Genomic DNA, 17,512 nt, shown 5'->3' with positions numbered 1-17,512 from the left:
ATCTGTATAAAAGGATGATAATATCAGTTCTGTTTTAGGGATTAAATAAGGATTAAATACATTGATCTATTTAAAGAGCTTAGCACATATTAAATGCTACGTTAGTGTTTGCTGCTTTTTCTCCAATCACGATGCCAGAAAATCTTAAAAGTTTCAGAATATATACATAAGTTGTACTCACTAATAATGTTACTAGGGTGCTTTATGATATAAATATACAAAGGCTCTACTAGAGACATTCACAAAGTCATTGATAAAACCTTTTTGTATGTTTAACGGATTACTTGTTCAGTATGTACTATTAGAATTTATAGTTCCTTTCCAAAACAATAAACTACAGAGATTTTTTAAAAAGGCAATAGCCATAATGTCATATAACAATGACAGACGTTTCGTTAGCAAAACAATTAATAAAAGAGCGTATCTGTTGTAAAAATTAAAGACAGATTTTCATGGCAGGAAATTAGTGTCAAGTCAGTGATTCCTGGAGTCATTAGAGTACGGCTGGCAGCTCTGGAATGCTCCATTTTCTTTGGCTAAAGCACATTTCTTGGGCAGTTTAGCATTTTTTTTTCCCCTTAGAATTTAATGTCATCAAAGTTGTCATTAATATTTTACTTAGAATTTTTTAAGAGGAAATCTTCACAAAATTAACAATGCAGATCATTAAGTAATTAGAGCCATTTCAGATGTGCCTGAAAAGAATACCACGTATGGATTAGTTGTTTTTTCCTTTTATTTTTTGAATTAAATTCAGTGAAAGCTTGAAGGGAAAAAAAAAAAAAAACCATCAGTTACCTATTTGTTCCCTCATATTTTAACTAAATAATTTTAGCAGTTATGTAGAAAAACACATTTTAAACATCGTTGTAAAGAACTTTTCTGGAATCGGTCTGATTTAGGACATAGGAAGATCGTGATAGGCTGCATATCTTCCAGTCACATGATGGTAAATCTGTGAGGAAAATCAGAATTCAGTTAATTAATAATGATTATATAGCATATATGTCAGTTAATATTTACACTTTTAAATAATAATTAATAATTTAATTGATGTTTCATTATAAAGCCCTATATTATTATGCACTTCAGCAGACTCTGCAGTCAGCCTACTTCAGCCTACTTCAGGTGGAGGTTTGCTGGGAAGAAAACACAACTTTGGGTACGATGAGGTAAATCCGATGAATTCTTATCTCTAGTTCTCATAGCCCAGTAGGGGTTATTCATTTCTTTCTCAAAAACACACTTGCCAATTTGTGCCAAGGACAACGGATTATTACTCACCTGCCTCTCGATGTCAGAAAGCAGAGTACTGGCACCTATTCGAAAGAGTTCTGGCGTCAGCCATTCGTCTCCTAGCTCTTCTTTTATGAGAGAGAGCCAGGCAAGGGAATCCTTTGCACTGCGGATGCCTCCTGCTGGTTTAAAGCCGATCTAAAAGGGAAGGTGGGAAAGAGAACAATGTTTGTTCCTGGAGTACTTTAAAAACTGGTACTGCATTAATACAGGGTCTCGATTCTCTTTCTCTCTTTCTCTCCTTCTCTTTTTTAAAGTCTATTTCACTTTACCCAGCAAAAGAGCTTAGATCACTGGCTCACGCCCATTCACAGTACAAAATGACTTCTCTAAGATTAATGGGAAGAATGTCACTGCTTCTGAGGAGACACTAATGAGCGTTAATAACCCTCATTAACATTGCACTTATTGGAAAGTCATAAACCTCAACCATCTAAACGATAGCTGTGAACTGGGGATAAACAAGAGAGGTGTCAATAAACAAGGAAAACAGATATCACAAAAGCCCATTCATTCTGCATTTCTACCAGTGAGCCTGGCTAGTCACCTTTCAGCCCTTCATCCTGAGGTGCAAAAGACACACACATGTATTCAAAATAAGAAGAGGGAATCAGTGAGGCCACACTAACCAAACTGGCAGCAGTCAGGAAGGAGTGTTGACAGTTGTTTTCATCAATGTAACTGCAGGGACTTTCTTCTAAGTTGTAAGTAGAAAGAGTTATATAAAGCAGCCAGACCACTTAAATAAGTGCAGCAGAAAAAGACAGTGTAGGAACTCTTCACAGTTCAGTAGTCTTTGAAGGTGAACATAAAACAGCACAAGTCAGCCAGTATCTGATGTTTACAAATGATGTCCCCAAATCCATTAGAAATGGATAAATGTGTTCTATAAACAGTAAAACCTGCTTATCTGGATTTACTGGACTCCAGAACTTGAATCCACTAGTGTAGGGCATCTATAGATGGGAACAATCAAGAAAACACTCTACAGCCAAGTACTAAAGCTCAGGCATTTAAACACTAACAGCTGTTGATTCGATAGGTAGCACCAACACGGGGTTAACTGCTAAAAGAATGCTAGAGAAGGGAGATGATAAATGCAAGGTCCCATAATTTACCCAAACTAGAAGCCTCAGAGTTAACCTAGACTCCGCCATTTTCCTCACCACACCAAACCCAATCAATCAATGGTCAAGTCCTACGAATCTTCTCTCCTTAACTTCCATATCTACCACACACACTTCCTCTCTGCTTTCACTTCTGCCGTATTAGTTTAGACCCTCATTCATTCTCATATGGAATATCGGTCGGTCTCCTTACTGGTTTCCCTGCCTCAGGCACACATGGCCACATGACTAAGCAGCAGCTATACACTGATCCTAACCCTATCTGTCTATTCCTCTGGAGCCCAACTGGCTCTGAAAGAGTGCAGGGACATGAGGCGAGAGGGGGAGATAAAAAGGATGAGATTATTTTTTGAGAAGAAGCCCCCAAAATCAATTAGCTTATATTAGCATACATGTTAATCATAGGAGCATTTTTGTCAATTAGGCAGTGCTGCATATAGATTTTTCCATATAGTTCAGTTGTGTCAGCAAGTCTGTTTGGCAATGTTTCTAAAGAGAGGTTCTAGCATAAGTTTATCCTTTTTTTTTTAAGGGAGAGAATATGGAAAACATAAATCTGCAATGAAATCAGTTATGAAATATTAAACCTCTGCTGCTCAGAGTGACACTAATCATGGTCTGGAAGACGGCCCATCACATTTTAAAACTCCCCTTAAATCAATGATGTAGAAAGTTTACAGTCTAACGGCTGCCCAGGCAACTTGTCAACAACCTGAAAGGATGCACCTGATTTGTAGACAGAGACACAGATCCTCACCGTGTGAAATCAAACGTGATTATAATGACTATGATTTGACTTGTATCGGTCCACTGTTGATAAAACTGGGGTGAACTTTGGTTGTTAGCTGAGGAAAGGGTCAATACAAGTAAAAGGAAAGTACTGGAAGACAGTGAAGAGTCCCTTCTACTGTACACTGACCTAGGATATTGAGCACTTAAAACTTTTACTGAAATCCTTTGCTTGTTGTCTAAGAGATCTCCTGGGAAGGGACTTGTTCATTTTGTATCCCTGTTAACATAGGTTAACATGGCACATAGTTAACCACTCAATCAATGTTTGTTGAGAACACAACAGGATTGGGTCTCTAATGGTGAGTTTTAATCCTGACTCTGGAGTTTATGAGACACACAGATGCCTGAGGATTACTCCTGATCCAGAAGTGCTAGGGATGAGGGCCCAGGCATCGAACATCTTATTTTGTTGTACTTTGGCACAAAATAGGAACTACTGGTCTAAATGAATAGTAGTGGTCTCAGGTGGGAGGGCCAAAGAGAGAGTTCTCTTTTTTAGAGCTAAACATTTTTTTTTTTTAATTTGGATCAATGCAGAAAGGCTACCAAGTAGAGGTTACTCAAATTGAGTCAACTATCATAAGTAAGGTCACAGTAGACAGCATTCCTATACTTTTTTAAGATATGAAGTTATTCTGAAGGAGAAAATTCTGGAAGAAGTTCAATGAACTGAAGGTACAGTGACATATACAGTCATCACATCTGGTTGGCACAGGATTAAAGATCTTTATTTTGGGGTTTCCATTCAGCAGTAATCCAGAGATCAGCTTTGAAAGATGTCTTCTGAGGAAGGGACAGTCTCATTACAAAACAAAACAAAATAAAACAAAACAACCTTTCTCTCCAGTGATATAAAAAAAAAAAAATCCTTTGAGATAATTTGCAGCTAAACAAGCAACTTGAAGCTAAAAGGAAAATCCAAACTCATTTTAAAAAAACACCTCATACGCATTTTTCTTTTTAACTTCCTATGTTTCAAAAAAATATGTATTATTTTTCGAAAAGCTGACAAAAGCTAGCACATACCCTCCTCAGCTTAACAGTCTTCCAAAGAGCACATCCAACTGCCATAAAACGCAAAAATGGATATTTAATTCAAGAGCTATATAACGTCTAGCTACCTTTTCCCTGCTGTTTCACAGCATTTCATTATTTTGTTTAATAAGTTCATCTCCTCGAGAATTTTCTCTTCACCTCATATTATTAAAAGTAATAAGTTTTTCTGGACCGGGGGTTTCCCAACAGAAAAACCAATTTATGTGTGTCCTTCAATAATGACAGGAAAAGATTATTTCCCATTATATTGCATACTTTTCATATCACCACCACAGCTTATCATTCAATAAATGTTACTCTGCAATTCTTTCCATTCCTCAAGGAAGTTTAATTTCTGCATTAACCTGTTTTCGCTGGCCAACGCCTTACCAGAAAGCCTCTGTGTTGCAGCAGAATTAGTTCGTTAAAGAACCCATTTAGGAATCTCTTGTCAGTGATAAAATTGTCTTCAGTTAATAAAAGGACATAAAGTGAGTTTACATCTTGATCACACATACTTACTCCCACACTCACACTCACTTTCTGCTAATCGCACATTTTTCTCCATGAATGTGTTCTTTTGTAATGAAAGGTAAATTAAACATTTATCTTAATAAAGGTAACTCATTCACACCTTCTGCATATAAAGACAGTTTTTGTGGCTGTAACTAGTATTATAAATAACATTATCTTTACTCCGAAGAAAGATTTGCTGGCAATAATATACCTTGTTTCCAGTTTTCCAGAAGAAATCTCTAATGGCCCGTAGCATTACTATAGCTACCGGGAAAGTGGCATTTACTGTTTCTTTTCCAGTAGAGGTCTTAATAAAATCTGATCCTAAAACAAAAAAAAAAACCTCCATGTTAATTAAAATTTCATTTTTTACACGTCTTAGTCAGCGGAAGAAATGAGTTGTGTAAATTTTTTTCCTGAGGAACACAACTTTATTTTTCATTAGCTATCTGAAAATTAAAAAGAAAATCCCTCCTTAAAATAATTCTATCCATACTTTCCACCCCTCCCCCCCCTTACTAGAAGATGCATGGAATTAAGTACCGAATGGATTCTGATTCCTAGGGCCTTTGCCTCCATCTTTCCATATCATCAATTAAAATCAAGTTGGTTTATTTAATGCATAACTAAGATGAATAAAAACAATTTTATGCCCTGTGCTTAATATCATTTATCACAACACTTTACTACAAAACTGCAGTGCCCACTCATTTTCCCCTCATTTTCTTATGCTCGACAGAAAGTACTCAGTACGGCTCTGACCACGCGAGAAGAATCACCACTAGCTTATTTGTACCGCGCTGTTCAGTAATGAAAGCCGTGTATCTTCCAACGAGATTAGGAATTTCACGAAAGACATCAACTATTTCATAACCTACAAATACTTTAAACAACTTTCTGTCTCTCAAATGCATCCTAAACCTATTGATGTAGTTTAACAGAATAGCACAGGAGACAAAGAAATGATAATAACAGTTAAGATTCACTGTGTGTTATGCACTATTCTTTATTCTAGGTGCTTTACAAGTAATAACTCAGTCATTCCTCACAACACCTGCATAAGTTAAGTACTAATATGATCCCCATTTTAAAGGACAAAATTGAGATACAGAAAGGTTAAAATGGGGCTCCTGGGTGGCTTAGTTGGTTGAGCGTCTGACTTTGGCTCAGGTCAAGATCTTAAGGTTCATGAATTCAAGCCCCATGTCGGGCTCTGTGTTGACAGCTCAGAACCTAGAGCCTGCTTCAGATTCTGTGTCTCCCTCCCTCCCTGCCCCATCCCTTCTCGTGCTCTGTCTGTGTCTCTCAAAAAATAAAACGTTGAAAAACAATTTTTTTAAAAAAAGAAGAAGAAATGTTAAATAACCTGCTTGGGGTCACACAGTTAGTAAGGGGACGGGGTAGAATTCTAACCAAAAAAACACAGCTTAACCAATATTATAGTGTCTCCAAGAAACTTACCTAGGGTCACAAAGTCAGGTAGCCAAATAGGGATGCCATCTTTAATGTGGTTATCTAACCTTGAAATACTCAACATGCCCACAGACCAGCAGCATGGATACCATGGGGGTGCTTGCTAAAAATGCAGACTCTCAGATCCTATACTAGATCAACTGAATCAGAATCTGAATATAAACAAGGTTCCTAGGGGATTCCTGTGCAAATTCATGGCTCTAGCCCACTGAGTCTGTGGGACCACAGGTAAGGCTAATGTCTGGGATTCTCCCAAGGTGCATCAAAGAAGTGGTCAATGGAAATGTTGGAAAGAAATGGCTAAAACTTTCCCCTTTAGTTTCAAATGGAAAGATACTTCCACAACTATTCTGTGGATGGAAAGGTTCAAATTGACACACCTTTGTAAACACACTGTGTGTGCGGCACAGTGGAAAATACAGCAACAAATTATTCAAGCCCTTGCCCTCAAAAGCATACATTCTAGGTGCAGGTGGAAATGAAACATAAATCCTGGGTAATTACTTGATAGGCTAGAAGTCAGAAGACCTGGTTTTACCTCCTGAACCATCTTGCCTATAAAATACGCCTGAAAATTCTTACTTGCTTCACAGTGTTCGCTATACAAGGAATTAAAAGAGACAATCTATATGAAAGCACTTTGAAAACTCTCAAGCATTATACAAATATAAATGAATCAAAGACTTAGGTAGGGTTTCAATGTGTAAAAATGTGATAGAAATTCTGATTTATGAAAGCAGGTCATCAGAAGCCTTTTTTTTCCTGTGGGTCTATAGACCCACTGGAAGAAATGGAGATATATCTGTCATGCATGCATTTATCTAACGAATATTCACTAAGCACTTACTATGTGCCAGACTCTGTTCTAGATGCGGAAGACAGACCACAAAACAAAACAATAAAGTTCCTACCCTTGTAAGCAGATTTTCTAGAGGAGAAAGACAATAATGAATATATAACAAATGTCAGCGGAGGTAAGTGCTATGAAGAAAAAAGCAATGTAATGAGGTAGAGAGTGATGGAGTTGGGGAGAGGTAGCCATATTTAAATAGAGTTATCATAAAGGCATCGCTCGGGAGTGATATTCAAATACAGACTGAATGAAAGGTATCACTGAAAAGAACATCACAAGCAGGGAAACAGCAAGTGCAAAGAAAGGCCCTTAGGTAGGCATGAGCTGAGTTGATTAATAAATGAACAAATGAATAGGACTACAGAACCAACGTGTGGTCACTACCACACCAGAAAAAAGACAATCAAGGAGAAGAGATTAAAGCCTCCAAAAAATAGATGTAAGAGGTGAGGGGAACATCCCCAAAGAATTCACAATGAGACCAAGACCAAGATGTGATTTCCTAAAGTGTGACATTGTCTTCTGATTCACTAGAAAGCTTTTGGGTACAACACTGGATATCATGTAAATTCTTTCAAGCATCTTAAAAGATTATTAAGATAAAAGTCCAAGGCCACATTTGGAGGCCCAAAAAAAGCTATGGTCACTTAAAAATCACACAATTTAAAGTTAACCAAAAAAGCCAAACTCCTTTGAAAGAGTCTGGAGGTAGGATAAGGGAGAAGACTCTCCTCCTAACATATTTGGGAGGAGCAGAGCAGAATACCTATCATGATAGCAACAAAAGTCCAGGAGTAGTAACAGTGGCCTACACATAGTGTCTGTCTCTCGTTCTTGGTTGTACGGTAAGCACATTTGAGGGCAGGTGCTATATCTTTCTATGCACTCTGTATCCCCAGAGAATGACACACAAGCAAGGCTCAATAAATGAATTTTGGATGGATGGATAGATGGATGGAAGGAAGGAAGGAAGGAAGGAAGGAAGGAAGGAAGGAAGGAAGGAAGGAAGGATAGATGGAGGGATGGAGAGATGGATGGATGGATGGAAGGATGGATGGATGGATGGATGGATGGATGGATGGATCAAGTGGTAAATAGAGGGCCACAGCTACCAAGAAAAAGCAATCTACAATATTTCCTACCTTTGACTAATGGGAAAGGAAAGACAGTTTTGAGTTTCATCCCAGTTCAGGTAACAAAACTGGACAGGTGACTCAGAAGAATACATTATTTTATTTATTTTTAAATGAATTTTAAATTTTAGAACAGATCTAAATCTACAGAAACATTGTAAAGCTAGTACAGAGAATCCCCATAAACCCTACACCCAGTTTCCCCTATTATTAAAAACTTTTATCCATATGGTACATTTGTTACAATTAATGAAGCAATATAGACATATTGCTATTAACCCAAATCCCTATTTTATTTAGATTTCCTTAGTTTTACTTAGAATCCAAATTGCACCCAGGATAGTATGATGTGTACATCTGTCATATCTCCATGGTTTCCTCGTGGCTGTGACAGTTTCTTGGACTTGCCTTGTTTTGATGACTGTTAACAGTTTTGAGGAGTACTGGTCAGGTATTTTGTAAAATGTCCCCCATTTGGGACTTGTCTGACATATCTCTCATTTTGATTAAACTGGGGCGATGGGTTTTTGGGGAGGAAGACCACAGAGGTAACGTGCCATTCTCACAGTATCACATCAAGCGTACCTACCATTGACATGATTTACCACTGTTGATGTCGACTGCAAACACTTGGGAGGTAGGATTTGCCACGTTTGTCCACTGCAAAGTCACTCTCTTTTCTCTACTTTCCATACTGTACCCCTTGGAAAGAAGCCTTTATGTGAATCCTACACTTGCATGGGAGACTTGTCTGCTCCCATGTACATATTTATGATCATTTCTAGCAGTACAGACTCAGAGATATACTTGTGTTTATAATCCAGTTCATTATTTTCTTGCTCAAATGGTTCTACCTTTGGCCACTGGGAGCTCTTTCAGTTGCTTCCTATATACCTTTGACACACCTCCACCATGGAGCATTTTTATTTTTTAAGCACTTACTCTGGTATTGCCAAATGCTCCAGGCTCATCTTTTATGTTTTCTGCCCCAGTCTGAGAATAAGCCCTAGTTACTTTTATTAGAGAATGGTATTAGAACCCCAAATCTTGGTGCTAGGCATACTCACTGTTACTGCAGGGGCTTGTTTCTGGCTCTCTCAGCTGCCTAGCAAAGAAATATACATGTGTATACTAACCCACTTATATATACACATCTATTAATAATTCCATGTTTAACTATATTACACTAAATATGCATAATACTGATGTCTCCAATTCAGACTCATCACCACATGGATCATTCTAGCCCCTTCCCCCTCTGGAAACTGCCATTTCAACAGTGAGGAACCTGGCACCTACCATCTGTCATTCATTTATTTAACCGCGCACATCCAGTATCCATGTAGAGCACTATCAGAATTGTTACCCACACCATGGGAAATAACTTTATCAACTACTCCACGGTGCTAATGTGCAGTTTCATTTGCCTTTAGCCTTACAGCCCACCCTCATTTATAGTGTTATGTGGGTAAGCACCTTTCTTCCCACCTCCTTTAGTAAGGCTGTTTCATACATGTGTAACATAGTCAAATTCTTTGCTCAGAGCCAGCATTCTATCCTGGAATCCCCTAATCTCCTAAATTATATATATATATATATAATATATATATATATTATATATATATAATATATATATATAATATATATAATATATATATAATATATATAATATATATATAATATATAATATATATATAACATATATATATATATTATCTGTATACATTAAGGGTCACATTTTGTGAAGCTTCTAGTGGTTCTGACAAACGTGCAGGGTCATGCATCAACCATTACAGTATCACACACAACGCATTCACAACTCTGCTTCACATTTTCATCTTCCCCCACATGCACTGGCAACCACTGATCATAAACTATTGGAACAGTTTTGCCTTTTCCAGAATGTCATGTATTGGAATCATCCAGCCTTTCAGACTGGCTTTTTCACTTAGCAATATGCATTAATAAAATGTTTTAATGTTTATTTATTTTTGAGAGAGGGAGAGAGAGAGAGAGAGAGAGACAGAGAGACAGAGAGACAGAAAGAGTGAGGGAGGGGAAGAGAGAGAGGGAGACACAGAATCCAAAGCAGGTTCCAGGCTCTGAGCTGTCAGCACAGAGCCTGATGTGAGGCTTGAACCCACGAACTGTGTGATCACGACCTGAGCCAAGTCGGACCCTCAACTGAGGGTGCCCCAGCAATGTGCATTTAAGATTCATTGGTGTCTTTTCATGGCTTGATAGTTCATTTCTTTTTATTGATAAATAATATTCCATTGTATTCATGTACCACAATTATATTCATCCACTCACTTATTAAAGGATATCTCGGTTGCTTCAGTTTTGGGCAACAATGAATAAAACTGCTGCAAACACTCATATGCAGGATTTTGTGTAGACATAAATTTTCAAATAAGTTGGGCAAATACAGAGACGGCAACTGCTAGATTACATGGTAAAACCACATTTTGCTTTGAAAGAAACTGCCAAATTATTTTTCAAAGTAGCTGTATCATTTTGCACTCCCAATAGCAGTGAATGAGAGTTCCTGATGCTCTATATCCTCACGAGCAATTAGTGTCATCAGTTTTTGAATTTTATCCAGTCTAATAGGTGCACATATAGATTACATACATATTTTTGTCAGATTATACCTAAGTATTCAATTTATGGATCGCTGTTATAAATGATAGGTTTTTTGAGTTTCAAATTCCAACTGTTCACACTGCTGGTGGATAGGAAAGCAATAGACTTTTTATATTAACCTTGTACCATGAAGCCTTGGTAAACTCACTTAGTAGTTTCAAGAGTTTGTTAGCCTGGGGGGATTTTCTCCACAAATGATGATGTCATCTGCAAACAAAGACAGCTTTATATCGTTATTCCTGTAAATTTTTTCTTGTGGCTGTCGTCACAAATTATAACAAACTTGGTATCTTAAAACAATAGAGATTTATTTTCTCGCAGTTCTGTATGGCAGAAGTCCAAAATCAAGTTGTTCGTAGGGCTGAACACCTTGTGGAGGCTCTAGGGCAAATCTGTTCCCGAACTCGCCCCGCTTCTTCTAGCTGCCAGCATTCCTTGGTTGCATCACTTTGACCTCTGCCTCCGTCTTCTCATGGCCTTCTTTTCTGGGTATAAACCTAATCATCCTCTACTTCTCTCTGATAATAACATTTGTGATGGTATTTAGGTCCCACCTGGATAATCCTGAATAATCACTTCATCTCCAGACTCTTAATCATGTCTGCAAAGGCTTTTTTGTTTTTCCCCAAAAAAGGTAATAGTCAGATTCTGGAGATGTGGTTATACCTCTAGGAGCCATTATTAGCCTACCACACCTCCCAATTTGTATTTCTCTGATTTCCTTCTCTTATCTTCTTGCAGGAGGTAGGGCTTTCCAGTACAGTGTTGAATAGGAAGAGTGAGGGAGAACACTCTTGCCTTCTTCTTAGGGAGACCTTTGGGGATAGTGTCTAGTTGCTCATACATGTGTTAGCTAAAGTTTGTTTGTAGATTTTCTTTACCAAGCTAAGAACATTCCCCACTATTCCTAGTTTGATGAGAGCTTTTATTATAAACAGATGTTAAAATCTGTCATATGCCTTATCTGTGATAATTGATATGACCATATGATGTTTCCTCTTTAGTGTACTGATATGGTCAATTACATTACACTGAACCAGGCTTGCATATCTGGAGTAAATCCCCCTGTGTCGTGGCATATAATTCTTTCTATGCATTGTTGAGTTCATTTTACTAACATGTTGTTGAAGATTATTTTTTTGCATTATATTCAAGAGTGATACTGATTTATGGCTTTCCTTTCTTGCAATGTCTCTATCTGGTTTTGGTATTGGGGTAACGATGGTCTCACAAAGTGAGCATTCTCTCTTCTTCTATTTTCTGGAAGACATTGTAGAGAATTGATAGTCTTTCTTCCTTAAATGTTTGGTAGAATTCATCAGTGAAACCATCTTTAGCCAGTGCTTTCCTTTTTGGAAGGGTTTAATTTTTCTTTAACAATTTATTACATTATTAAATAATAAAATTTTTTTATAATATTCTAGAATTAAAATACAGTTTTATGACATAGCTTATAACATAGTTTATATAAATATATACTTACATATTTACTATTATATACAATATTTACAAAATAAATTAAAATTAAAATTACTTCTTTGATAGATACAGGCTTATTTGGGATTATTTCTCCTCACAGGTATCAATCCAACTAAATCGATAATCACTTTAAATGTTAGTGGTCAAAATGCACCAGTTGAAATCAGAGATTGATATGAAACAAGACCCTTCTATATGTTGTTTATAAGAAATCCACTTGAAAAATATAGAATCAGGGGACACCTGGGTGGCTCAGTAGGTTAAGCATCCAACTTCAGCTCAGGTCATAATCTTGCAATTTGTGAGTTCGAGCCCCTCATTGGGCTCCATGCTGACAGTATGAAGCCTTCTTGGGATTCTCTCTCTCTCCCTCTCTCTGTCCCTGCCCTGTTTAAGTAGGCTCTCTCTCTCTCTCAAAAATAAATAAACATTAAAAAAAATATGAAGATTCAGAAGGTTAAAAATAAAGGGATGGAAGAAGATATAACATTAATCAAAGTAAATCAGAAGAACCTATATTAATTTCAGACAAAGCAGACTTAAGAAAAAGGAACATTATCAGGGATAAAAAAAAGGGTTTTACAGAATGATAAAGGGGCCATTTCTCCAACGAAACATAACAATCCTAAACATGTATACACCTGACAATAGAGCATCAAAATACATGAGGCATAATCTGGAAAGAACTAAAGAGAGAAACAGACAAATCTACTATTATAGCTGGAGACTTCAAAACCCCTCTTTCAGTAATTGATAACTCAAACAAGTAGAATATGAGCAAAGATGTATTTCACTTGAATAGCTTTATCAAGTTATCAGTTGTCAGTTATCATGATCAAACTGACATGTATAGGAAACTAAAAACAAAAAACAACAGTAGACTACATATTCTAAAATTCAGATAAAACATTCATCAAGATAGGGCTTTTTGTCTTACTTTTGTCTTTATTTTTACATCTCTTTTTCTGCCTTCTCTAGCTTTAATTGAGCATTTTCTATAGTTCCATTTTATCTCCTCTCAGCATATCAATTATATTTTCTATTATACATTCTTTTAGTGTTGCCCTAGAGTTTTCAATGTACATTTTTAACGAATTTAAGTCTATCTTCAATACTATACTGCTACTTCAATACCATACCGCTAGATACTGGGAGGTATCTTTTAACAAAGTATTCCTAATTCCTCCTTTCTATCCCATCCATACAGGATTAAATGCCCAGTACATTCTTACTATTATTTTAAACAGTTATCTTTTAGATTAACTGAGAAAGAAAAGTAATTTTATTTTTCATATATTCTCTTCTGATGTTCCTTTTTTTTATATATAGATCAGAATTTCTGACATATATCATTTTCTGTCTCCTTGAAGAACTTCTTTCAGCATTTCTTATAGGGCAGGTCTGCTTGGCAGTGAATTCCCTCAGTTATACATGTCTGAGCTCCTTCACTTCTGAAGGATAATTTCACTGGATATCGATTTCTTGCTTGGGTTTTTTTTCTTCGAACACTATGAGTGTTCATTCTATAAGTACTTTATTCTACTCACTTCTTGCTGACGTGGTTTCCAATGAGAAGTCTACTGTAATTATTTCTTTTTTCTTCTATAGGTAAGGTGTTTTCTTTCTCTGGCCTTTTTCAAGATTTTCAATTTGTCTTTGGTTTCCTTTGGTTTGAATATGATATATTTAGGTATAGTTTTTTGGGTTTTCCCCCCATATTTATCCTTTTAGGTGTTATCTGAGCTTCCTGGATCTGTGGTTTGATATCTGTCATTAATTTTGGAAAATTCTTGCCCATTAATTCAAATATGTTGTCTGCTCCATTTTCTCTTTCTTCTTCTAGTATCCCAATTATATATGTATTACACATTAGAAATTGTCCCTCAGTTTTTATTGTTTTTCTAAATCTTTTTTTTAAAGTTTATTCATTTTTTAGAGAGAGAGAGAGAGAGAGAACACACAAGTGGTGGGGGGACAGAGAGAGAGGGAGAGAGAATCCCAAGTAGGCTCCCCACTGTCAGCACAAAGATGGATGCAGGGCTTGAACTCATGAAACATATCATGACCTGAGCCAAAACCAAGAGTCAAATGCTTAACTGACTGAACCACCCAGGACCCCACTGTTTTCTGTTCTGTTTGTTTGTTGTTGTTGTTTTCTTATCCTTTTATCTCTTTATGCTTCAGTTTAGGAGGTTTCTTTGGATCTATCTTCAATGGTCACTCATTGTATCCAGTCTTCTCATGAGCTCATCAATGCAGTCTTCATTTCTGTTCCAGTGTTTCTGATTTCTAGCTTTTCCTTTTGAATATTTCTTAGAGTTTCTATCTCCCTGCTTACATTAACTATCCTTTCATGTTGTCTATTTTCTCCATTAGAATTAACATATTAGTCAAAATTATCTTAAATATCTCTGATAATTTCAATATCTATATCATGTCTGAATCTGGTTCTGATGTTTTTGTCTCTACAGACTGTGTTTTTTCTTGGGTTTTAGCATGTCTTGTAATTTTTTGTTGAAAGTCAGTATGACATTAGGAACAGGTCTTTTGTGTCAGATTTTATGCTAATCTAATCAGGAACCAAGCTGTATTTTATGTTTGCTGTAGTCACCAGTGCCAAAGTCTTCAAGTGCCATCATATCCTTGTTGTGGTCCATCCTGTTTACTTTGGGTTTCCTAAGTGTTCCTCCTCAGAGAGAGTCTCTGTCTTTCAGCTTTGTTATCTACAATCCACTAATTACTGGAACCCTGTTGGTGTAGTGATAATGTATAGGGGAGAACAAGTATTTCATAATCCTATGGTTAAACTTTTAGTGGACCAATGTGCCTAGATTGTACCCTTCACAAATGTGTATTAGCTTTTCTCTCCTACTTTGATGAGGCAGGAAGAGTGAAAGGGAAATGCCCTCCCAGGTGAGATAAAACTCGAGCAAATTCTTTTGTCCTGGAGAGCAGGTCTTTGTTAAGGAGAATGCTCTGTGTATATTTTGCAAAGATTATCTTCCCCTTACCCTGTGATAGCCAAGAGAAGAAACTTCTTGGCTCTTCACTGTGAGAACCTGGGGTTCCACGAGGTAAATCCCACAAATATGCCAGCACCCTATGCAGCCTCTAACAAGTGGTCAAAAAATTACCACTTAAAGAGGACCTGGGTGGCTCGGTCGTTTGAGCATCTGACTTCGACCAGGTCATGATCTCATGGTTCTGGAGTTTGAGCCCCACATTGGGCTCTGTGCTGACAGCTCAGGGTCTGGCATCAGCTTCGGATTCTGTGTGTCCCTCTCTTTCTGCCCCTCCCCGACTCATCCTCTGTCTCTATCTCTCGAGAATACATTAAAAAAAATTTTTTTAATTACCACTTAAGTGTTCTTGCCAGTTGATGGCTCTTGCAGGTAAGTAAGCAGATCTTAGTTGACTCTCAGGAGTCGCTCTCTCCATATATCAGAGTGGGAGTTTGCCCTGAGGCCTAAGTTCTTTGCAAGGTCTGGGAAAAGCCACGGATTTTCAGTGTATTCATCTTTTTTTTTTTCTCCTCCAAGAGCAGAAATGACAACTTCCAAGCTCCTTACATGTCAGGAAGTTCTTAAATATCAAGACAAGCCTTTATTGTCTAGATATCAGGTATAGATAAAGATACAAATTATATATAGTATTTAAGGTGTTTCAGGTACATGCCAAGTAACTTATGGTCAACGAAAATTGGAAAGGCCTGCAGAAATTCACTTTAGCTAAAATGATAAATGAAGGCTTCACGGAACAGATAGAATTTGGTATGAACCTTGAAGAAGACATAAAATGTAAAGACGAGAGGGCAGAAGAAAGAGTACTGCCATCAGAAGAAACACTGAAAGCACAGAAGGATGAGACACATCCTTAAACGATAATAAATGGATCCATCTAAGGAAACTCTGTGAGGGACAGGAAGCATGACAGATGGCAGTAGTGATATTTGGGGGTAGGGGGTGTCGATGTGTGTTTTAGAACGTGCAACTTTTAGAGTCTGGGGTGTGTTGGATCTCGTGACAACAACTGAGAGCCAGAGACCACACAAGAGATTAAAATTGCAGTTCGGGCATACAGCTATTTCTTTATATCCAGGACTATGACCTAGCTTTAATTACACAAAATACTTCTGAAAGTACATTAGTATTTTACTACTGTCAAAAGAACAATGGATTTTCCAGTGGGACTAAGTGGGCACACACTTTTGTTTTACTCCTTATTTTAATATTGCTTCCCTTGCCCCTCTGCTAAAACAAAAAATTACCATAGAGAAATAAATGCTACATTTCAAATTATCCACATCACAGAGCACCATAAACTCTCCTCAGGGCTCATGTAAATCCAACATTAACCAAGCTCACCTCTGCTCAGCTTTGGGGGAAAACCCTTATGAGAAAATATCTCACAATTAAAATAGCTATCCATATAAATGTTCCTCCATCAGTGCCCACAATTTCAAGGAAATGACTAAACTAGGAGATAAAAGGCCTGAAAAGTCAAAAGCAACACATTAAATAGACTAGAATTCAACTGTGGTTAGTTGAAATTAACATTAATAATAAATTCATAGTATTACATTCAATTGTATTTTTTTATTTTCTTAATCTGAAATCTCTAGCACAATACTTTTTTTTGTGGTCTAAAGCAACTCAAAGCTTTTCTAAGGCCTATAATTACAAGTCTCCATGGTACAGTTTCATTAAAAACTTTCATTAAACAACAGCTGCCCTTGTATATGGTCTTCTAATCAATTTGGTCAAACAGAATGACTTCTAATCAGCTGTTGATAAAAATAGAAGATGAAATTTTAATTCTAATAGATTAACCACAAACTCAAGACAGTCTTCAAAATCCATCTAGCTCTATTCTCCAGTGGATTTAATGACTATTCAGCAACTCATTACTAAATAGAACAAGATGAACATTTTCCAGTTCATTAAAGAAATGTACTATGTATTTTTGCATTGTCCTCATGATTCGTTACAGGGAGTCTTAATTACAAGATAATGGATAATGGTTATTAAATGCAGACTGCAGTAATGAAGCTCTATTCATTTGCGAACCTCAGAGACTGCAAAGAGAGGAAAATAAAATTACTAGCTTCAAAAGATTAACGGATCAAATTATTATTCAATTTTGAAAATCTCATTCAGACTTCA

General features: G+C 36.9%; 1 protein-coding gene across 2 annotated transcripts in view; it reads right to left on the bottom strand.

The window, feature by feature from the left end:
* Window positions 1-250: 250 nt before the first annotated feature.
* The window catches only part of DERA (deoxyribose-phosphate aldolase), a 118,146-nt gene continuing 100,884 nt past the window's right edge, over window positions 251-17,512 (bottom strand). For both annotated transcript variants that reach the window (XM_045061442.1, XM_045061440.1), the window contains 3 exons: window positions 4,978-5,090; window positions 1,285-1,434; window positions 251-955 (listed from right to left, as the gene is read on the bottom strand). In XM_045061442.1, coding sequence (XP_044917377.1) covers window positions 899-955; window positions 1,285-1,434; window positions 4,978-5,090 — 320 coding nt within the window. In that variant the 3' untranslated portion in view covers window positions 251-898. The remainder of the gene's footprint in view (window positions 956-1,284; window positions 1,435-4,977; window positions 5,091-17,512) is intronic.

Source organism: Felis catus, chromosome B4 (genome assembly GCF_018350175.1).
Source record: "Felis catus isolate Fca126 chromosome B4, F.catus_Fca126_mat1.0, whole genome shotgun sequence".
Lineage (NCBI taxonomy): Eukaryota > Metazoa > Chordata > Mammalia > Carnivora > Felidae > Felis > Felis catus.
The sequence above is the reverse complement of the archived record's forward strand: the minus strand, read 5'-3'. Positions and strand labels throughout refer to the sequence as shown.